Here is a 23,683-nt window from a genome sequence, read left to right as displayed (position 1 = left end):
TTATCCCTGTGGAATAATGGATCCAAATCAGGATCAATATCTTCTAAAAAAAGGACAATCATGTATTTTCATAAATGCTCGGGTAATTGTACGTATTTACAACTACAGCTTTACATTTGCACTATGAAAATATCACAAAATTCCTCTCAAAGTTTCTAGTACAAGACATCTTCTAATTATCTGATCCTAATCACTCACAGTTACTGTACATACCTATCAAACTGCCTGTCTTCTCCTTTCGTGAAAAATCATTTTTCAGGTTCACGTTTGTCCAGAAATGAACAGGTTTGGTGTTTCTCACTTAAATAAAAAATTCACTCACACATTAACTATCAAAAAGGTCAACTGAAATGTTTTAATTTGATTGTGCGAATTGATTTTACTAATGAATTTCAAGTCAAAAGCACACACAGGCTGAACAATTACATAATTTAAAAAAATATATTAATAATCCTAATCAAGAATAAAATAATCAAACATGTTTTTATTACTTGTACACCAAGACAACAGCAACTCATCTGTATTTTGACTACTTTACTGTCTGAAATAATGACCAGCTGTTATCAATATTAGCATAAAGTGAATTTTTCAGCATAAATTCCACAAACCTTAACTGTTCAGTTAGGCTGGATAATAGCCATGTTCAATAAAGAACATGAGAAGGTAGGAGCAGAAACAATCACAAATACATTTTACAAATCAGGCCCACTACTGAGTTACCAGAATCAAATAGTAATTAGTTATTCTTGTAGATAATCAATACTGTCACACCTCTTTTTATGCGCTTTGATCCAGAAAAACATATGGCTTATTTTCTTGCTATCCAGTCGTACTTGATGACTTACATTCTCACTATCTGCTGTCATCACTAAACATTAAAGCAGAAACAGAAGTCCTGGCTTTCAATTCATTTGTACAAATGCAGTATACATTCCTAGGCTCCAGCCATTGAAAGATGTCAACCTAAGAGTTCCTTGCAGAAAACACAACGTCTACTTGTATGGAAAACTGTTAATAACAGCCTGAACCTCTGATTTGAGGCAAGTGATGGGTCAGCTGTGGGAGCACGTGTGAAGATAATTCAGCTGTGAGCTGGGTGTGAGCTTGACTCAACCTCCCCTAGATCTCATTTAAGGGCTGGCCACCACTAAAGCAGCATCTCTTTCTGGAGATTGTTCCTGTGTGGAGTTTCTACAGTGAGCCTTAACATTGGTGAGCATCTTGACCACAAGCCTCAACATTGGTGAGTCTTTCCTATGTAACCTCTGGCTATCCATCTACTTTACCTTTGTATAATTAACAACTGTACACTGCTCCATTTCCCTGTGCTACAGTGTAATATTTACGTGAGGAAATCTGAACTTCAATCTACAGGCCTTACCTATCATTGCTTGTAACATTTCTACTATGTACTGTTTTATCTTGAGTCAGATGAGATAGGTTTTTGTGAAAGAGTAACATGGGCCCTTGCCAGGAATCCACAGGAATGATAACAGTAACAATGCCACCTATACAACACACCTGTTAAGCTGTAATATTCAGTTAGGATAAAAGAAATCACTTCTCTCTTACACTCCTTTTACCAAGTTCTGTCAGGATGCTGTTTCAGCACAGAGCATCAACATCCCCTCAGGCATCTCCCTTAGCTTCCCACAACTCCTCATCTCTACTACACCACATAGTTGTGGTAACAGATTTTTGTAAGACTACAGTAAATGTTTCATTCATCCATCATTAATGTGGATGACTTCCATGAAACAGGAACACAGAGCAATGGACAGGAATCCTGCAACTCAGCGCTGCTGCCCACATGATGATATGATGAAAGTGTGGCTTCACTGTAACAGCATGGAAAGGTTATCAGCCTCATACTGATATGACTAAAAAAGGTGTTATGAAGCACATCTTTGCAATACACAGATCATCTGGTTGAAGCTTTACAAATGAAGGACCACAGAATAAGAATGTTTTCAATGCTCATCATAAGGACGCCAGAATTCAATTGCGTGACAATTGAGGGTGCAACAAAGATAATAAAAAATCTAAAGGCTGTTGCCTTTTAAAATTCAGGCACAAACTTATCTATCATACATAATGAATTGTTAGAGTTAGGAGTACGGGGAATTCTGTCCTTTAATTATTTTAGTCTCAACATTTTTAACAGATACATTCAGCTCCATATGAGAAGGTCATGGTATTTTGAAAGAGCCTGGCCACAAGCCAATCAATGAAGGCCTGACAAAGCAGCTGGGCTATTCCCTTTTGGCACCTATTGACAAAGTCTGTCCTCAAGTGACACTTTCACCACACAACTTACATATCTTTTGCAACTAGACAAGGTAATTGTTAACTTTAATTTGCATATAAAATATGACATGCTAATTAATTTTTTCCTTTCCTCGGGCTTGAATTAGGTTTCAATTTATTAAAAAGAAAAAAATCTTACTGTATGTTTACAGAGAGCCTCAGGCACACGGTGAATTTTCATGACCTTTCTGTAAACCTCATCACAAAATACAAACACACCAAAACTCTATTTATACCACACAGTACGAGGTATCACCGCGCTTCTAGAAGCGATGCACAGTTTGAAAAACAGTTTTCAGGACATTTTTAAGGGCGGTGGGGAGAAGGTTTCCCATATGAAAACTTGAAAACATTATCATGCTTTTTTCTCCACTTTGCTGAATAGGTTTCATTTACACTCAGCAGATGGAGAACAATTCAGCAGTTTTTCCTCAGGGTTGGCCAGATCTTGCTTAAGGAAAAAGAACGAAGGCTTGCTAATATATCTGTTAACTGTCATTCGATGTAAGACTTTGATCCTTCACTGGTCTGATTTTCTAATGTTATGGTTATCACTGAAGTCAGTGGTTATCAAACACCTAAGAGGTAATTTATTTGATGGTGTATGCACATGGCATTTTAACTGCATTCAACAGCTGGAGAATTAATTATATAGAATAGCGTGATATCTAGCTCATACAAGTAAAGCTTTACATTTTTAATGGTTTAAAATAAAATAAGTAGCAAGCTTCAGAAATTCTAAGAGAAAGGTAGAAGTCAAACATCTGGGAAGATATGCCTTAAACTCTGGCAGAGGAGGTGGCATTATCTTATTGGAGGATATGTATGAACAGGAGGAAATTTAAGTACACTCTCTAAGATTAAGGTCGACAACGAAGGGACCCAGAGCTCCCATCTTCCCTTGCAATCATTTCCAAGGGAAGCCAAATTTAGAAGGAATGCGCGCCCTTTAAATGAAGCTGACAGAACAGGCCTGCACCCTCAGGAAAGAGCACAACGTATCTGACCCATGAAGCGGGCAGCACTAACAGTATTTCATAACCGGACTCTACAGCTGATTCTTAGAAAGACTGGATTCTCTTCAGATTTTGTTAAAGTAGGCAACTAAGTTTGCTTGTTATTTATCAAAGTAAGAAAATAATATCATCTTCAATTAGAATCAATTCTGTAATTCTATAGGCTCTCTCCCCAAAAATATACAAACTCTTCCTACGCAACTGGGTGTCTGAGTAACTTGTCTTTTTTTTTAATGACAATCCTCAGGTACTCAAGGGGAGATGAGAGCTTTTGCACTTCTGATTCCTCAGGGCATCAACCTATAGACTCGTTGCTTTTTAGGCTGATAAAACAGACATTGTTGTATTGACAACTTCAAGATTAAGCTCCTCTCTACTTTTTCATGTATCACCAACGCCAAGGACTTCAAATACTTGTTTCCAGAAGTAAGTACATCTATTGACTAGAAGATTCATACTGAGTCTACTTATCCAAGTTGAATGGAGTATTTCTATATCACAATTCTTGTTGTTTTTTTGTTTGTTTTTTGTTTTTTATTGCAATCCAACATGCAGAACTGTCTTCCTTGAAAGAGTTTACTAAAAGAGCAATGTGATGTTCCAGAAGCACATTTTTATACCATTTGTGTATTCCTTGTATTAAAAAAAAACTAAATGTCTCATCAACAATAAATGTATCTATGATAGAGTAACTTTAACTTGAAACTAATGTTTGGGCTCTTGTGGCTTGACTCCAAAATTCTAAATTTTAGCACTCAAACAACATTATGAGAATAATCTGTTCTACAGAAGCAAAGATCCCACCAAATGATGGCTGAAACGTGATGTCTCTCTTAGGCAAAAAGGTCTCTTCATCTACTTATTAGATACTAAGGTAGGACCAAAAGCTATGCCATAACAGAATTCGTTATTTATAGGATCATGAAGTCATTAAAGCTGGAAAAGACCACTAAAATCTAGACCAACTATCAACCTATCACCACCGTGCCCACTAACCCACATTTCCAAGTGCTGCATCTACTTCTTGAATAGCTCCAGGGATGGTGACTCTACTGCCTGCCTGGGCTGCCTGTTCCAATACCTCACTACTCTTTCTGACAAGGAGTTTTTCCTAATATCCAACATGAGCCTCCCCTGGCACAACTTAAGGCCATTCCCTCTGCTTCTACTGCTGTTAGCTGGGAAAAGACACTGACCCCCACCTCACAACAACCTCCTTTCAGGTCACTGTAGGGAGTGACAAGACTTCTCCAGACTGAACAATCCATTCCCTCAGCTGCTCCCCATACACTTATGCTCTAGACCTTTCACTGCTTCACTGTCCTACTCTGGACATGTTCCATGGCCTTAATAGCTTTCACCCAAAAACTGAACACAGTAGTAATATTTATATATTATTTTCTTTTTTACAGAGTAAAATTACTTGAATATTGAGCAAAATATTCAACAGGAAAAAAAAGAGACACTGTGATTTTAGAAAAATCAGTAACCCAGCTATGGACCTAAAACAGCTGCTACTATTCTAGCCATCTATTTCAAACCTCAAAAGTTTTAGCATTGATTGGCTTTTCTCTTTAGGTTGACAGTCCACTGTAACTAAGAGGAGTGAATAAAACTTAACGCCATTATTCAGATAGAGTAAATTTAATTCCCTACATAAGAGGTAATACTATGAAATACATTAACCTTAACAAGAGTTATTCAAAATTCTACAAACAATGCCGACAGTCCATCCATTTGCAGGAGGATCACGGATGAACCTTACAGACAAGTCACGCAGCCATAGAAGTCAGGATCATGCAGAAGCGTATTAAAATAACCATACTTGGTTACAGTTGCAATCATTTCTGTTACAGGAATTTAGACAAGACTTCAGAAAACGCTTTAAGGCTACAGTGAGGGATGGCCAACCACTATGTGCACAGCAGCAGTGCCTGCAAGCTCACTACCCTGCGTGCAACACCAGCTTCTGTCCACGGTTTTGTCCCATGCCCGACACACAGCGCTGTGACAAACAGCTGAAAACACGAGTCTGCCAGTCAGAGAGCATCGCACAGCTCTGTTTACCTGCAAAAAGATACTTCGTAGCTCGGCAGGATCCGCTCTTTTGGTCGAAGGCACCTGCGAGTAAAAGTAAGTTAATGCTTCACCAGCTGAGCTACAACTCGGGAACAAAAACGCAATGAGTGCCGATAAGGGCGGCGGTATCGGCTGCCTTATCTAACCGATAAGACTCAAACACGACATCCCGTGTCACCCGCTGACAGCCGGCCCAGCGCGCGGGTCCCGCACCGCGCCCGTCCCTGGGGATGCGGAGCGCCGGGCCGCGACCGTTCCCTCCCTCACGCGCCGAGTAACGGCCTCGGCCCGCGCCGCTGCTCCTCGGCGGACGGAGGCAGGACCGACCGCGCTGCCCCTTCCCCGCAGCCGCCCCCCCCCCGCCTCCGGCTTCGTCCCGCGTCCCTCGGGGCCCCGCGGGCAGGCACGGCGGCCGCCCGACGACGGAGGAGTCACCTTGACCGCCATGCTGCGCCGGCGAGCGGGAGGAGGAGCCGCGCGCCTCTACCCACCCGCCGCGCCGCCGCAGCGCCGCCGCCTCAGCGCCGCGCCGTGGGAGGCAGCGCCCGGCCCCGCCCTGCCCCGCCCGGCGGGCTGCCCTCGGTATCCGCCGTACCGTGTCGGCGGCCCCGCGCCTCCAAATCCCGCAGCGCGGCGACCGGTGCCGGCCGGGTCGGGTCGGGCTGCAGCGGACGCTCAGCCGGCTCCGTGTGACAGCGTCGGGGGCCGCCGCATCGGGGCGAGAGGCGCTCGTGCACGGCTCGTGCCGCTGAGCGGGGCAATGCCCTGGGGATGTGGCGGCCCAGCACAACGGGACAGCGCTGCAGCCTCAGCCCGCAGCACGGCAGGGACACGGCAGGGAGCGGCCAGGCACGCGGCAGGGACACGGCAGGGACACGGCAGGGAGCGGCCGTACGGCGCCTGGCGGCGGTGAGGGTCGGAGCGGCCGGTGTGACCGTAAGGCAGAGCGGGACCCGCCGGGCGCGGGGCAGCGCAGACCGGCACAGCAGCTCGGCGTCCGAGCTCGCAGAAGGGATTTGGAAGGAACCTGCCTGCTCTGCCAGCGCCGCTGCTGCGCTCCGCAGGGCCGGACCCTGAGGCGAAGCCACTAACGCTTTAACGAGAGCGAATCGGCCCCGGGTCCCTCATCCCGTCCCGGCACTGAGGCAGGTGTGAGGCTGAAGTAACGACACATCAGTAACCCCGCTGCAGGCTGCCCCTGGGGCGGGGCTGTGCCAATGAGCCGCTGAGCCAACGCGCGGCTCCTTAAAGGCTCCCGCCGGCACGCGGCTGCGCATGCGCACACGGGGTCCAGCCTCAGCTGGCGGTTCCCGGCCGCTTTTGGGCGGGCGGAAGCGGAAGTGTGTGCGCGTCTTCTCACTTCCGCCGAGTGGGCGCGCGGCTTGATTCGTTGTGCCCGGGTGACTCGGCCGCCGCCGCCGCTGGGAAATGGCGGGTGAGTCGTAGGCCGGGGCCGGCCGGTCGGCGGCCTGATTGCAGCCTGACTGCAGCCGCCGGGGTGTGGGAGCCGTCGTCCATCTTCTATTAAGGGGAGCAGTCGCCCTGGGCGCGGACGGTGCTCCTCCCCGCGACCGGGCCCGAGTTTGTGCTGGGCCACGAACGGGAGCAGGGCCCTTTGCTGGCCTCGCCCCCCGCAGCACAGCAGGAGCTCGGGGCCATCTCGGGCCCTGCGGACCGGGCCGTGGGCTGGGCGGCCGCTGCCGTGGGTCAGCTCTGCAGCGGGGCTGTATTTACACACCGTGTGCGGCTCTGTGCCCGCCGGGTCATTGAGAACACTTCTGGAGTAACCTTATTCTGAATTGCTTGAAATGGGAGGAAGAACTTCTGCTAATGCTGCTGGAATAGGGAGACAGGGTGGGTTTAACACACTTGAAAAATGCCTTGATGAATGACACGCCTTTTGTGTGCTGGATTAGACGCTGGGAAACAGGCTACCTGTAATTTCCTGCCTCATCCACTCTGGAAAGAAGGTAATAGCTACGTAACAGCTTGGTAGCATTCCTGCCACAGTTCAAGATCTCCTGACATGCATTAACCCTTATTCAAACACATCTGCATTTATTTTGGAAAACACTTCATAGTGAGAAAACAGATTGGCTTGAAAAGTAAAGAGAATGACAAAGTAGGAGCTGCAGGGAGAGCAGTGCATTATGAAATGAAGTCAGCGTTATGATGTTGTTCCTTCTGTTCTTGAGAGCCTTTTTCTTAACATTGAATTACATTGAATCATTGAATTACGCTGACCCAGATTGTACATATCGAAACTCTTCCCAAAATCTTTTTCTTTAGGACTGACTCCTATGGAGAAGAAGCTGGCTGAATACAAATGTAACACAAATGAAGCAATACAGCTCAAACTAGGTAATGCCAATTTTTAAATATTATGTGTTTGGAATATTTTAATATCTATTTAATAAAGTCCTTGTAATTTAATCTAATTAGCTGATAATATGCATTTATAAATATACAGGCACAAGAATAGGAATTCATAGTGTAGTTTTATTGAGAATGGTACAGTACAGCTACAGAAACTCAGGCTTTTACCTGTGTAATAACATCAGCAATCTATTAACATACTGCTAAACTGCATTGGGATGATGCCACCTTGTTCTTCTTGAGTTATTAACTATATTCTCTTAGTTTCTTCTTCTCTAGAACTTTTGCTACTATGTAGTCCTAAGTATGCACCATTGTTCTTCTGAGGAAACACAATAAGTAAAGCTGGAAAGTGTTTTTTGGTTTGTTTTTTCCACCTCTCCCTCAACATGTAGACAACACAAGCTATCTTCAACAAAGTCTTTAAAATCTGTGTAGAAAAAGTACTACTCTATTTTTCAGAACTGTTTATTGCTTTATATAGCTAACTTGCTTAATACCATATATAGAATACAAGTGGAATTACTGACTTACTTATATCTGAAACTTACCTGTATTGTTAATTAATAAGACAGTAGGTAATACATCTGTGTTTTTTAATCTTTCCAAACCTTCAGCATTTTGTTTCCTTGAGCAGTACAAATAGCTTTACTTATTAAGAAAGTAAAAATAATTAACATTTTAAGCACTCTTAAGAACTACTATTAACAGTTTGTTCTGCAAAACTTAGTCGACTTTTAAATGCACGGTTGGCTTGTGAGACAAAACATCATTGTAACCTAAATACTGAAGCCTTTGAGCTGCTAACCGGTGAAGCATTTCTCTTCCATTTGAACAACAGTTCAAATACTCATTTTGTGACTATTTTTATTTAATCTATATATATAACGTTTTGGTTTTCCTCTTGTGTCTTTCTAAATCCAAAGGATGAGAAGTAATAGAATATACCTGTCAGTTTACTTTTTTCTTTGTGAGAGTGTAGATGTTCTACATACAACGTTAGAAAAAATTAAAATTTAATGCCATTAAAAACAAAAAAACACGCCTTTCCCGTGAGCATAGGGGTATAAATGTGGACATGGCTGTACTCTTCTGAGTCCTAATTCGTTCCATGGTGATGTTTCAGGATTACTCTGTTTTCCCTTTTTTTCTGGTTTGTTTTTTTGTTGTTTTTAATCTTGCTACTTTGATTCAACTGGGTCGTTCTCTGAATCAAGCTGAAGAAGACGAAAACTGCCATTGAGAGGGCTGAGTTTCATCCTGTTATTAAGAAACCCTTCGTTCACTTTTCTCTTGGAATATCTCCTATTGATGGAAAATCCTTTTTACTTCATCTCCAGTTTTACTGGAGTAAAACAGCAATGAGACTGTAGTTCCATATTCTCCTTTTTTTTTTTTTTAAATTAAAAAAGAACATTTAATAGCGCTGTTAACTCCTACAGCATTGCGTGCACTTGTAACTCATTCAAAATTAGTATGTCACTGTTTTCTTGAGCTACCTACGCCTTGTTAATGGGGCTGAACAATCACTTTAATGCCTGTGCGAAGAGCTATATCCCTTCCAATTTTAGGTAGTTATTTTAACTGCAGAGGATATCTGGGAATTGAGTATTACAGTCTTCTATAAATTTTCATAGAAAATCCTACTTTAACTTCTGATTTCACTCACTAATCATAAAGTTTGTGATGGAAGAACTTCAGTTGCAGTTACTGTGCAGTAGCTGCTGTTAACTCTGTCAGCATGAATAAAATACTTGTTTGCTACATTACTGAGTGTGAGTAGATGCTACTTGAGCAGATGTTTTCACATTACCAGCAAAGACCTCTAATACCAAGGTCTGAAGAACAATAAAAGTTGTGTGAGAAGAATTGCTGGTTATCTTAGTAATACTGGTAGAAATACTGATATTGTGTCAGTGTAGATTTGTATGTATCCATGCCAATTTTCCAAAATTGTAATGCGAATATTAATACTCATAAACATTTTGCTGTTCATCATTCCCTACAATGAAGTGTTCTGAACTGCATATGAGAGAAGAATGACAAGATGAGAAGGAAGCTTTGATTACATGATTGGTCTTGCTTACTGTAAGAATATCCAGCTGGGCTGTGTCCTTAGTGTTCACCATGGAGTGAAAGTCACATTCAGGATGTACATATGAAATCATATACATCTGTGTCAATTTCCTGGTTTTGTTGTGCTTACTGATTTGATTTGTGAAAATAACATGCATCTGATTTGTACAGGATGTCTTTATTTTGTTTTTGTGCCAGACTAACAGGTTCATAACTGAAATTGTTCATAGTGAAAGAATGCATGGACATCTAGCATATAATCCCTGTATGAACAAACCAAAGCTGATGACTCGGTCATGCTCATTTTTCTTCTCAGTTCGCTTTCCTGAGGATTTGGAGGATGAGAACACAACTTTTAATCCAGAGTACAGCCATCAAGTGTTTGGTGATGAGTAAGTTAAATTATTCAGTCAAATTCATAGATCTTGAAGGGAATGTAGTTTCCTAATTGCTTGAGATTTTTTTGTTTGTTTGTTCATTTTTGTTTTTTAAAAAGTAATAATGCTACCAAACAATTGTAAAGTGCCTGTATAATTAAATCATGGCTTTGAATCCTAGCCTCTGGAATTCAGGCCCTGTAGTCATTTTACACGGTATTTTAAAGATACTAGCAGAGAACAAAATGCCTGGTTTGTATGGTCAGAATTGGTCATTTCAGCTGCTATTGTGTTCAAGTCATCCTTATAAGATTTGCATGAATTAATGGTTCTTTGTTAAAACTTTCACAGTCATGAGTGCCAAAACCAAAAAGTATCTGTCAACAGTATTGACATTTATTTGTTGTTGTGTTTTTTTGGTTTTTTTTTTACTTGATTCTAATAATAAATACTGTCCTCTAGAAACATATATGTTGCTGACTTGTTATCTGAGTGTTTTATATAGTATAGCTTGCAGCAATATGTCACAAAACTTTACACTGCTGTACTACAGTTTTAGTAAGCATTGTTTATCAATTTGTATTAATAAGCATTAGTGAATTTAAGACACTGATGAACGTAAATGCAGTATTAGTTATTTCAAGTATTCTTTGAGTTATCGCCTTAAATATACAGCCACTGTCTTACTGAGTTCAGAGACATATTCTGTTTCTCCACTAGAGGAGCAAATTTACTAATAAAAATAGTGTAAGGTGTTATCTCTTTCTACATAGTATGCGCCCAGTTCGATTCTCTTTCACTGTTAAAAGGTTTAATATACCTCACTGGGAAAGAGGATGTAGATTTAAAATCTTTAGTACCATGTTTTGAGTATTTTGCAATGAAACTTACTTAGAGGTCTGACTGTGCTTTTTTCCTTCCTCAGTGAAGTTGCCTTTGGCTACAAGGGACTGAAGATTCTCTTATACTATATTGCTGGTAACCTGTCAACTCTCTTCCGCATTGAATATACATCTAAAGTTAATGAGAAGTTTGACTGTGTGGAGGTAAAGACAGAGCCAGACTTGTACTTATTGGGAATGCTTAATGGGGACAAAACTTGTAGGGTTAGTTATTGCCCTTCCAAACGTTTTATAGTAAAGACAAAGCTTCCTATTATGCTAACCTGAAAAAATTTGTATGTTATCTGTATGTTTCTCATTGTTCTTTCTTTTGATACTGCCATCAAAATCACACCAAACAAACAAAAAGTCTATTTTCATGCTAGCTGTCTCTGGGAGAGCTACTGGTTTAATTTGTATTTAAGAGACTACATTAAGAAAGAAAAATGCATTTTTTGGAGTGGATCCTGGTGCATTAAGAAAATTGAATATCATAATTGAATATCATCTGAGATTTACTTATGTATAGGGAAGGAAAAAACAATTTATTTTGACAAGAGTTTTTAATAAGGTGATTGATGAATCTTCACAATATTCTGTAGTGTAAAGTGGTTGTACATTTGCACTGACTTCAAATTACTTAGCCCAAGAAGGCTATTCAAGAGTAAACAACTTCATGATTTAAAGTTTGTATTTCAAGTTCATCAGAGCTTACTTAAATGCTTTCAAGGAAAAGGCTTTCTAAAGAAAAATTGAAATGACTGTTAAATTAGTTTTACAGGTTTTTGTTTCTGTGTTTTGAAGCTGCGTTAGGATATAGTTAGTTCAACAGGTGAAGTGCCTGGATGTGCCTGAAATACTTTCGAGGCTAGGGCAGCCTACCTTAGGAGTGAAAGGTCATTTTCTTCAATCTTTAAAAGGTTTTTAGTAATGAAGAAAAAAGGAAAGCCATTTGGTTAAGTAGTAACCATATTAAAATCAAACAGACCATCTCTCCTTCCAGCCTTTCACCAACATAATTTTAAAATCACGTCACAGTGGGAGACCACACCACAACACATTTGTATTGACATGCTACCTATTTTCTGTACAAATAAAGCCACTTTTCTTCTCTGGAAGTATAAACAAGGTAAATGAGGTCTCTCATGCCCTAAGCTCACACTGCAACTATTCCCATTGCTCAGAATCTTACCTTCTTTCAAGCTCAGCGTTGCCTCTATTGAATTATTTTTCAATTGCTTAATGCACTGAGAAAGGGACAAGAAAGGATATCTGTTTGAGCCAGATAGTTTCTAGAAATATCTGCAGGCTGAGGGTGAAGAACTTTCACTGTCCTTCCCTTGATATCACTAACAGACTGTGTCCTAATAAGCTGCTCATGTGACTATATCTGAACCACTACAGGGGAAAAAAATATGGCAGCCAATATTGTTCTGACATTTATATTTGCTGTTTAACTACCTTAAAATATTAACATACTTGCAGAGATAAAAATGAGCAGGGTGTTAATTGAAATGCATATTACTATTTACTTATCTAAATTAACTGTTTTGTTGTTTAGCTCATTTGAGTTAATCATATTAATGCATTAACTATAGATACTGTGCATGACACCATCTTTGTGCTGTAAATAGATGGTGTTCAGGAAAGGACATAAGTCTCTGCTTTGAATGAACTGGTTACAAGTGAGAATTGAGTTTTAATGCTGTTTATAGTTATTCATACTCTGGCATTTTGTATCTAAAATCCTATGCAGGCCATTTGCTCCTATAGCATTAGCTGTTCTTCCAAGGTCTCTTAGACATGAGGTAAAAGATGAAGATCCTGAAGTGTCAGCAGCCAGAGTACCAGGCATATTTATGCACCTTAGTATGTTTTCTCTAAAGATGCTTCTGTGCCACACTAGTGAGGTAGGTTCAGCAAAGTCTGATCATATTTTGAGCAGATGTGTGTTCTTGTTTGGCACTTGATTTAATGAAAACAGAATTTATCCATTGGGTGGCGTCAATTCTTTTAAATATCTGAAGAGAGGCTGCTTTCTTCTGGTATAAATCTGAATAGCACTGACCTCCGAATTGCTAGCTGCTTTCAGTTTTGCAGCTGTTGAAGTAGTTCCCTTTTCTTCCAGTTTCCATGATGGAGCGAGGGAAAGTATTTCACTAACCTCTGAACCAATCTCTGCTATCTATGTGTTATCATGCTTTGCAGCTGATCTGATATATTTGCTTTAGCACAAGTTAATGAAAGCGCAGTTTTAAAATTGGACATACTTTAACACTACAAATCATCCCATTGCTCCTCACTGGAGTTAATATTCATAATTGGTAGAGAAATTCAGCTTTCAAATATATTTCTATAATTAAGTGAAACCACTTTGAAATAGTATGAAAATATACACAAATGTGATAACTGTCTATTAGTATAATTATATTAATATTATCCAGAGCCAAATGTAAAAAAGAGATCCTGATGGCTCAACTAGTCCTACTATGAAACAAATTAAGTTTCAAGTCCTTACTGTATTTCCTATCTTCATCTCATGTGATTTCCTTATGAAGGTAATACATTGAAGATAGTACCTGCATAATCCATAAGCTCAAGTCTTGGCTGGCTTCATTCGTGTTTCTGCACTCATTATTTGCCAGTTTAACACTGCTGCAGTAGTCAACTCGATTGCATTTTCTGAACAGATTTTTTTCCGTGTAAACCTTTGCAAACTTGTAAGATACTGATAAACAAGTACCTTATGCCACCTCACCAACATCAGAGAAATTCACATAGATACTTAGAGAGGCAGCAAGTTGTGGCCATAAAGAACTGAAATACACTATCTTATGTATTTTCAGTAGGTGAAAATTTGTCTTCTGTTGCTGTAAGGTGAAGAATCTTAAAAATATGAGGAGAGATTGTTTGTTGTTTTTTTTTAATTATATTATATACTTCATCCTATATGTTCACTGTTTTTAGGTATCCACTTAATCTGTTGTTGAACTGATGCCTTGTTTTAATTGTGGATTATTTTACATATCTTCTGCAGATGTGCAAAATGAAAGTCACTAGCTGAGGTTTCCAATGACTTTATCACCAGGGCAGAATTAAGATCTGAAATCTACTTGCAGTCTGAAAAAAAGAAGAGCATTTCTGAAATGCTGTGCTCCTTACAGTTACTCAGTCTTGTTAATGTATATAACTCAGTAAAGCATTGTTAATTTTCTGTAATGCAGTTAAATTAGGAAATGTAAAGAAAATGCGTTAAGCATTAAGCGTTTCTAGCATTGCTTGAAGATGAACAGAAAAAGGTCTTTTGTTTTGAGAACGAAATGGATGTAAAGGCTGTACACATTTTCACTGAGTTGTTATACCAAGTCTTGTAGAGCTATATCTGAATTGCTTTATAGTGCTCTCTACAAATATAAATATAAATGTTGGTAGTACCAAACCATTAAGAATAAAACTTGTTTGTGCTGAACCACATCCATCTTTCTCTATACTAAAAATGTAACTGAATGATGAAGTGCTATTCATTTGCAGGTGCATTGCTTCTACTTAAGGGAGGATGGTTGAAAGGACAGGAATTAGTAGCATGTTGTATTAGCCTTTTGTAGTGTATTTTGTTCTAAGCATCTTAATTTCCCTGTTTTGAATGCTAAGTAGCAAGGGTCTTGGTTTCAAACTAATACCCATCATGCATGTAAACGGTGTGAAAGAGCTGCTTAGTAAGTTAACACAAAGTGTTCTTGTGTCAGTCCTTGTGGAAATAGATACAATACAAACATTACAGCTGAACTCACCGCAAACTCCATTAAGTAAAAACCTGGATTCATTGTCCAAAGGAAAGTTTGAATTGAATGTAAGCTCATTTTGTTGAATGTAATGTCAGGCTTTTAGGGGTTGTATTGAGGAGCACCGTTTTGTTAAGTTGAGACCAATTCATTAAGTTTTATTGCCTGGTGAGAAGCAGTAATACATTATTGTGAGACCTCATCAAATATTCATGGTTAAAAAGAAGTAGTAAATGTATTCAATCAAGTGGTCTTTTTGGGGTCTGAAAAGGATTATGAAGTCTGCTCAGCTGATAGTCTCTAACTTTCAGTTTGATTAACTGAAAAGAGTAATTTTGAATTTACTTTTGGTGTTGGAATATTTCTTCCCTCTCTACTAAGTTAGATTTTACATGTCAGATTTATTAAACATGTTTCTAAATTGTATTTTTACTTTGCCAGCTTTGTTTTAAAAAACAATCTTTGATTAGGGTGCAGAACGTTTGTCCTCTGAGTTTCTCATTAGAGCTCACAGCTGATACTACAAGCAAGCATTTCAAGCACAGAGACATAAGAATGCAAGAGTGTGCTAGCTGTCACTTTCTTGTTTGGGAGCTACCATTTTCAGTCTTTGTTCTTTTTTCACCACTCAGTTCCGTACCACCTAGTACCTCTTAAGCTGCTTGTTTGGGAACCCCAGTTGTACAAGGCCATGTGCAGCTTGGTCACAGAGGTTTGCTGGATGAAAAGCCTGAGCTACCAATTTTACGGCGTTTTTCAGAAACTAATGTTTCATCCAGCAAACCAGGAAAACAAGAACATTATTCCTTGTGCTGGACTGAATTCACAGCTTCCTTCCTTGTCCTGCCATTGTGCCACTGAGTTTTTATTAGAAGAGTTGTCTGCCCTCTTCGACTTTTGCTTAGACAAATGTAACAGCCACTAAACATAAAAATGTTCAGGAACTTATTCATGTTGCAGCTACTAGCTTTTGCATGTGGACAATGGCTGGACGGGCCATTCTGTATCTATTCAGTTATCTTTATCTGCTCAGAGATATTGAACGACAGGAATATTTGTCTTTTTTATTTGAAGTTACTGATAGGCCACAGCATTCCTTTTCTTATTCAGCTCTAATAGCAAAATGATAACTTTGATGCTGTCTTTTTAATCTTTTGCTGATCCCGCCCTGTTTTGTATTCCCCAGGCAGATGATGTCGAAAGTAAAATTAGAGAAATTATTCCTCCTGGCTTTTGTACAAACACAGACGACTTTGTCTCTCTGTTGGAAAAGGAGGTCAACTTTAAGCCCTTCGGAATGCTGCTACACACATATTCTGTTCATAATGAGGAAGCTGGTGAAGACATTACATATCAGATATATAAGGTATGGAAAATAAGTGAAACTTCTTAAGCAAATTGAAGTTTATTTTGCAGTGAGGGACCTTCTGTAACATTATATATATATATATATGTATATATATAAAATATAAATATTACTGTTTGACCAATTTACTGATTGGAAGCATGCTTTTTTTTTTTTCTTTTTTGTAGGGGGGATGTAATGAGGTTTTGCAGATTTTTTTTTTTTTTTTTTCCCTTTTGCATCTGTGATAGGTTTCACCTGACTTCTCCTGGCTTTTTCCCTAGGCTGACATGACGTGTCCAGGCTTTCGAGAATATCATGAAAGGCTTCAGACATTCTTGATGTGGTTTATTGAAACTGCTAGCTTTATTGATGTAGATGATGAAAGATGGAACTACTTTATAGTGTAAGTACAGTTCTAAAGCAACAGTGGACCTTATTACCTCCACAAAGCCTGCATTTTAATTGTGGCTGGCCAATTATTGGAGCAGTATAATGATATTTTTCCCAGGAAAGAAAAACCATTGTTTATCAGGCTTGAGTTTTCCTCCATTATACTTTGGGAAACCTTGAGAATAGAGCTGAATTAAATGCTGTTGTCCGTTAGAGCCCTGAATGTAGGCTTAAACAGTAAAATGAGCTTTGCCTGTGTTTTCTTTTACTTGCCACCTATTCATCTTTATAATAGGCAAGTGCACTGAAGTGCTGTAAAGAGGTCTGATTTATCCAAGTTGCTGCACACCAATTAAGTGAATTGTACATTCAGAACATAGCAGGTGTACCCATTGGGCCCTCACAGAGTAGCTTGCTGACACTGAAAATTCAGTTGGAGAATGGAAAAGAAAATGGACACTGCATGGGAGCGCGACTGTAATTGACCTGCTTGGCTTTCTGTTTTATCTGCAGATTTGAGAAGTATAATAAGGATGGAGCTACGCTCTTTGCGACCGTAGGCTACATGACAGTCTATAATTACTATGTGTACCCAGACAAAACCCGGCCACGTGTAAGGTAATTGGCGGTGTAACTCGTGCCTTGCCTTTTATTTCAGAAGAGGGAACTGCTGAAGTTCCCAATACTTGTTTATAATGGTGTTGATTTGTTTTAAAAAAATCCCCATTATTAGCTGGCTATGCACTGATTTATTTCATTGTTCCCTTCTTGAAGCAGAGGGAATCGCAAACAAGCTTTGAATATTTAGCAGTTCTAAGACTGTAAGAATTATGTTTTAACATTAACACTGATGCGTGTATTTTAAGAAAAACTTAGGTTTTATGCCTTTATATTACAGCATTTGCAAAAGCATGAATTTGAATTGAAATATCAATACATTCCTTTGTCTGTAGCCAGATGCTGATCTTGCCACCGTTCCAAGGAGAAGGCCATGGTGCTCAGCTTCTTGAAACAGTTCATAGATACTATATGTCTTCTCCTACAGTACTTGATATTACAGGTATATGTTAAATTTCTAACCCATTTCACCTGTTTGTTCACATTCAGAGACTGCTAGCCCACAAACCGGCTTTCATGTTCACTTGTTAGAATTAAATGGCCTTTTGAAGGTTTAGCTTCAGCTCAGTTCAGGATTAACAGTGCCCTATTTTACAGAAGAACTGTATATAATGTAGCTCCTTAAATCCTCTACTTAGAGAACAGCACACCAGGAAAATTCAATCCCTAGCATGCACGGATTACCAGCTAATTAGCCATTTTATTGTGAGATACACAGCTGAGTTTGCCAGGAGATCAAGCTTTGTCAGATTCCTTGTTCAACTTATTCCTATTAGCCAAAACTCAAAATCTAAAATAGTATATTAACATGTATGTGAGCCCAAAGTCTACAGACAAAAATCTGCACAGGAGTTGTGCTCCTGGAGCATGTGTTACTGGCTGAATGCACCTGTCATGTTAGAGGTGTGTCCACAAATACATTAAAGTGAAAATTTAATGAAAGAATGGGAAGAAGAGGAAGGGAGTGTATACACACCTAAAAATATAGCATTGAAAGTGCTTAAAATCATGACACCTGTCCTGTAGTTTAAAGTCCAATATAGGAAGAAATACAGTTTAAACATATGAATTGACTAATCTAAGGTCATCTAAGACCTCATCTCAAAAGAAAATAAGCATCCCATTCCTATTCCTCTACCCTCCAAAAAACTAATTAAAATGCATTACAACACTTGCTTTCTTCATGGTATCACTGCAGGATAATCCTAACACGGGGTAATCTACCTTGTAATTTCAATCCAATTCATAGAAACCCAAAGAAGCATAACTTCCTTTAAGTGCAGTAGGAAGTCTTATTCATTCTGTGATTTTTATCTTTGTTTCCCATTAATACTACAAAGCTTTACGTAGCTTTTATAGCTGAGAATAAACAGTCTTAAATATAGTACTAAATAAATCACGACATGTTCCTGGCTCAGTGGCTTTAATGCAGATTTGTAGGAAGCAGCGAATTTGCATTAGGGTAACTTTTAATTTCTTTTTGGATTAAGGAGGAAGCAGGAGGAAGCTTGCAGTATTCTACATGGCTCTAAAGTTATGTAATCTCACACTTCTGCGAGATAATTTATTGTCCTTTTGATAGAAAGTAAGGCTTGGCAACCTTTATAATGGACAAAACATACATCCTCTAAAGCTGCTAAGTAAAGCCTTTCTTCTTTTCAGAATGATTAGAATTTCACTCAAAGAAACTAATGCCTAAAAAAATAAAATATTTCAGACTTTCACATTTGCAATGGATATTTGTCCCAACTGTAAGTCGTCATCCTAGTTGACACAAGTGAAATATATGTTGGTAGCGCTTACCATAAAGAAACTGCCTCATCTTTCTTCTAACTAATTTGAATGAAAAGGAACAGAATAAATGAATCTCAGTACAGCCTCTTCAACTCTTCTGCAGAATAAGTGCTGTAAGTTCTGCCATACAAGATTATTCCACTCATGTGCAAATCTTTTTAACTGATGCAATGGTCCTAAGCAATCTGCAACCCAAAAAACAAATTGCTGGTTTTGCAGTGCTGCATATACTAGGACCAAAACTTAAATGCTGTTCCTTCCTCTTAGTAACGTATCAGCTTTAGATCATTTTTAAGCCACAAATGTCAACTACATAAAATAGTCCTCATCTTGAGGGAAAGGGGAAGAAAATGAACAAAAAAGCACAGCTGGGATATAAGCTGTTCAACAATAAATTCCACAGTGCTAGCCCATAGAAAAATTAAGGTAGGGTGGAAGGTGACCCTGGTACTCACTTGTAGTAAACCTGTCCAAACTATTAAATAGTGATTAACTACATTTGCAGCACTGCAGAGTTTTCCTTCTCTGTAGTTCACAGGTGGAAACAAAGTTGCAAATAGGACTGTGTTGATGATGACTGAAGCTAGTTCTTGACTTTGTTTTTTATACAGCTACAGTTTTGATAGCAGTGCTACTGTTTCAAGCAAGACAGAAGTAACTTCAAATTGCTTTCAGCTTTTGCTTCAATCTTTTTCCACATAATTAGTTTGTCTAAGAGTAGTTCTAATGCTCTCCTCTGTTATATAATAGAGGGAACATGCAAGAAAAAAGGGTTTGTGCTTTGAATTGGATTGAACTTGTCTCTTGGAAATGTGTATAATACTGTACACAGCACACTTCAACTTATATTGTCATACATCTAAAATTTGATAGCAGCACTTACAATTAAGCACAGCTATTTATATATGATGGATGTTGTGTCTGGTTTTGTCCTACACAGCTCCTGTAATTGCTTGCCAGAATTGAAGAAACAAATAATGCTTATATTAACTATACAATCTTTTAATTTTTTTTTCTAGCTGAAGATCCATCTGAAAACTACATAAAGCTAAGAGACTTTGTTCTTGTAAAGCTCTGTCAAGACTTGCCTTGCTTTTCCCCAGGAAAGTTAATGCAAGGCTTCAGCCAAGAAATGGTAATGGAAGCTCAACAGAAGCTGAAAATAAATAAGGTATTAAATTGGAACAGTGGTAGTTGGACCTGTTCTTATCAGACTAGTATAACAGCAGTCCAAATATAGGGGTGGAGACTTGGAATTTACGTATGGTGGGATATTTCAACATTATTTCTCTACAGTGTTTCTGGAAGGGAAGAAATTGCTTAAGATTTTAAGTAATTTTTTTTTCTATCTGATGCTGTTGATGTAACAGAACTTGAAATATTCCAATTTTAAGTATCAGTTTCCATCTCTTCATATATATCTACATAAATAGCCACAGTTGTTCTGAGAACACAGAACACTAAAGTAGTAACACTAACGTTCCAGAATCACCTCGATTTTCCATATACCAATTCATTTGTTATCTTCCTAGTAAACAGAAACATTTAAATATTGTTTCATTCTCATACCTAGCATTTCCAGAGGACCTCGTGAAAAGCAATAAGTATGTGAAGATTATTAAAACTAGTACAGGAGCTTCTGTGTAGTAGTTAATTGCTTAACGTTACTCTAGTTCCAGTACTTTGGTTCTTTGGATTACTTTTGGACTCTGGCTTCTGGACTTTCTGCTGTTCATTTATAGCAGGTCCTTGAAGCACCTCCATAGACACTGCAACATTCTGAGAGTTTATACACTATCTGTATTGGAATAAATTAACAAACAAGAACATTTATTCGTTTAACCCACTGGTAAGGAGGATGAGGCTGGTTGAGGCTTTGTCAGTATCTGACTGATACCTGATAAGCTGAGGAGTTATTCAAAGTGGAGGAATACTGTAGTACTACTGCTGAACGACCTCTTTACTCAGACATGTTCTTTATTCTCCTTTCTGTTCATTAGCAACACACAAGGCGAGTTTATGAAATCCTCCGATTGCGTGCAACAGATATGGGTGATGCAGAACAATCCAGAAGCTACCGGTTGGATGTTAAAAGAAGGCTGATTGGCCCCTATAAGGTATATGACTTATGTATCATTTAATACTTACTTATTTCAAGGCTAATTATACCTGATTTTACTCCCATTTCCATAAATGCAGTTGATGCCAATTATGTTGCCAATCAACTACTATTAGTTATGCAGCATTCAGCTGACATACACAGATGCAGAGAACATTCATTCATGGCGGTACCAAAGATCTTGTTTGACTCCTGTTACTTGTCCAATTCCAGCAGAAAGTTATCAACATTACAGTACCTAGCTACAAGTAGCATTAAATTTGGTTAGAGAAAAGGGACAGGAGAGGGGAGGAAATTCGCTTTCTTGGAAAGATTGAGAGTATCTTAAATGAACTATAAAGTTAGAGGTGAAGGTTAAGTGCTATATATTTACTCTAGAAAAGTAGGTATGGTTTAGATTCCAGTTCTGCTCATTAACTAGGACTAACAAAGCAGCTTGGTAGCAGTAATTTCGCCATGTCAATACGGTACTCCCTGTAGATGGGATGTAATTTCAACAGTGAATTTGAATCAAATACCCAACTTACTGCAGAGTTACTTTTTCATTTCCTGCTGAGTATGCTTTTGATAATCTAGTTGCTGTATGTTGCATTAACTGATCCTCTAAGATTAGGAGTGTGTGTGTGTGTGTATATAGTGTGTGAATGTATATGTATCTCCTAGTTGCTAATGACATTTCTGTATTGATTGAAAAAAAACCACAAGCCTAAGTTCATTGCTGTAACTAGCATGTTAGCTACTCCGCAATTAAGTAATCACCGAGCAACCCAAAACCTGGTTGGAAAAGTTTCACAAAGTATCAGAAGTATCTTGATTAGCTTGCAAGCCTCCCTAAAGCAGCACTTATCCTGTTATACCAAAATAGCAGAACTTTGATTGTACTCGTGTTGGACTTAGGGGGTCCGTTAGCAGAAATGAGAACTCAGCACTGCATTAAACACTTGGCTGATCTGCAGATAACACCATGTCATGCTGAGTGACAGGATCCTAATCAAAACACTTTCTATTCTCCTTTGTGAGTGTCGTGTCTCATTTACTAAATTTCACTCGCTGTCCACTACAAATAAGACCATGATTTTTCATCCAACAGGACTGTCACATGTCCTCAGTGTGTAATTCAGCTTAATATGTGGAGGAAATCTAAAATTCCATAAGCAGTTTCAGATCTAGTGTTTCTAGTAATTGTTTTTGCTTTAGTTTTTGCATGTAATACATTAAGAATAAAAAATTTACAGATATTGTACTGCTAGATATACAATATTTGCATTTTAAATTTCTAGAATATTCTGCTGATTTAAATATTCCACTTCTTCAACTATAGTCCTCTTCTAAAGAATGATCAGAACAGCCAGCACACTATCCCTGATCTTTTATTTTTAGGTTTTATGTTTCATGTTCTAAAATATGGCCGTTTTGTTTATGGTTGTTCTGTCTACTGAATGGCTTACATGCTGATTTCTAACACGTTCACCAAAAAAGTCTTGTTATGATCCTGTTTTAAACAAAAGCAAAATAGAATAAAAAAGCATGTCAGAGCTAAAGCTCAACTCTCAATATGTAGTAATTTGGAGGAGAAAGCAACCTTTTATAAAAGAATTGCCGATATTACAACATTCTTATGCTTGTGTCATGTAAATACTGCTGGTTTATAAAGCTCTTGATAGCTTCATTTGAGTTGTATTGTGCAGGTGCAGTATAATTCTAAATTCTTAATATCTTCCACTATTAGTAGTGGTTCTGCATCTTAGAGCTACTCCTGACTGTTGCAGAAATACAGAAACAATTTGAAATGAGTTTTCAGTTTGCCACGTAATTGGTAATACAGAAACTGTGGAGCTTTAACACAAGAGATTTCCTAATTAAACAATCTTAGTGTTTTGGGGGTTTGTTTATTTTTTAAAGGACTTGGGACTTCTTAAAGACCTAGATATAGAAATGGAATAAGTTAGTAAAATACTGTACTCTTCATTGTTCGTTACATTAAAATTACTTTTTATTTAATTGCTTAGAAAAAGCAGAGAGAACTTGCCAAGATGAGAAGATGCTTAAGACCAGAGGAGCTGACAAATCAGTTGAACCAAATAGACCTAAACATGCAACACGAACAGTTAGAAGAGAGCTTCCAGCAACTCGTTTCAGATTACCGAAGAGTCCTAGAACGACTTGCGCAAGCGTGAGGATCTGACCTGTACAGGAAACCTACAGATTTCTACACAGTGTTATGAAGCACATCCTTAATTGCCACTTAACTGCAAAAACAAAACCTTGTGACGTTTTAATCACATTAAGGGTGAATTGTGTTTCTGTGCATTTTGAATATTTTCTATTTTTGTGTTGTAGATTTAAAATGTTGTTCTTCAAGTTCGGGAGCACTTACTGCTGAAATAAACTGTAGATTCTCAGACACAAAAACACATAAATTGTTTGAATTTTTTAACCTTTCTGTTTTGCCTCGGGTCTTAATAGGTAACTGAACAGCAAGTTAATACATGAATGTATATATTGATATTGCAGCTGTTT

General features: G+C 38.8%; 2 protein-coding genes across 8 annotated transcripts in view; one reads left to right on the top strand and one right to left on the bottom strand.

Moving 5' to 3' along the window:
• SLC25A12 (solute carrier family 25 member 12) overlaps window positions 1-6,694 on the bottom strand; it is a 43,357-nt gene extending 36,663 nt beyond the window's left edge. Inside the window, exons 1-2 of one of the 3 annotated variants that reach the window (XM_015868515.1) lie at window positions 6,584-6,694; window positions 5,391-5,444 (exon numbers count right to left, since the gene is read on the bottom strand). In XM_015868515.1, coding sequence (XP_015724001.1) covers window positions 5,391-5,444; window positions 6,584-6,679 — 150 coding nt within the window. In that variant the 5' untranslated portion in view covers window positions 6,680-6,694. Of the gene's footprint in view, window positions 1-5,390; window positions 5,445-5,837; window positions 5,938-5,997; window positions 6,072-6,583 lie in introns of those variants that run through there. The other 2 variants (XM_015868517.2, XM_015868516.2) reach the window with 2 other exon arrangements.
• HAT1 (histone acetyltransferase 1) lies at window positions 6,206-23,669 on the top strand. 5 transcript variants are annotated; one of them, XM_015868527.2, is made up of 12 exons: window positions 6,762-6,837; window positions 7,319-7,372; window positions 7,692-7,763; window positions 10,171-10,246; window positions 11,157-11,277; window positions 16,081-16,260; window positions 16,524-16,645; window positions 17,146-17,250; window positions 17,586-17,692; window positions 20,064-20,215; window positions 21,045-21,161; window positions 23,173-23,669. In XM_015868527.2, exons 1-12 carry the CDS (start codon window positions 6,831-6,833, stop codon window positions 23,338-23,340), a joined length of 1,281 nt encoding a protein of 426 aa, XP_015724013.1. In that variant the 5' UTR covers window positions 6,762-6,830; the 3' UTR covers window positions 23,341-23,669. The 5 variants fall into 5 exon arrangements, with proteins under 5 accessions (XP_015724016.1, XP_015724015.1, XP_015724014.1 ...); XM_015868530.2 differs by lacking the exons at window positions 6,762-6,837; window positions 7,319-7,372 and adding an exon at window positions 6,206-6,311; XM_015868529.2 differs by lacking the exons at window positions 6,762-6,837; window positions 7,319-7,372 and adding an exon at window positions 6,446-6,551.
• The last annotated feature ends 14 nt before the right edge of the window (window positions 23,670-23,683 follow it).

Source organism: Coturnix japonica, chromosome 7, assembly GCF_001577835.2.
Source record: "Coturnix japonica isolate 7356 chromosome 7, Coturnix japonica 2.1, whole genome shotgun sequence".
Classification (NCBI taxonomy): domain Eukaryota; kingdom Metazoa; phylum Chordata; class Aves; order Galliformes; family Phasianidae; genus Coturnix; species Coturnix japonica.
The sequence above is the reverse complement of the archived record's forward strand: the minus strand, read 5'-3'. Positions and strand labels throughout refer to the sequence as shown.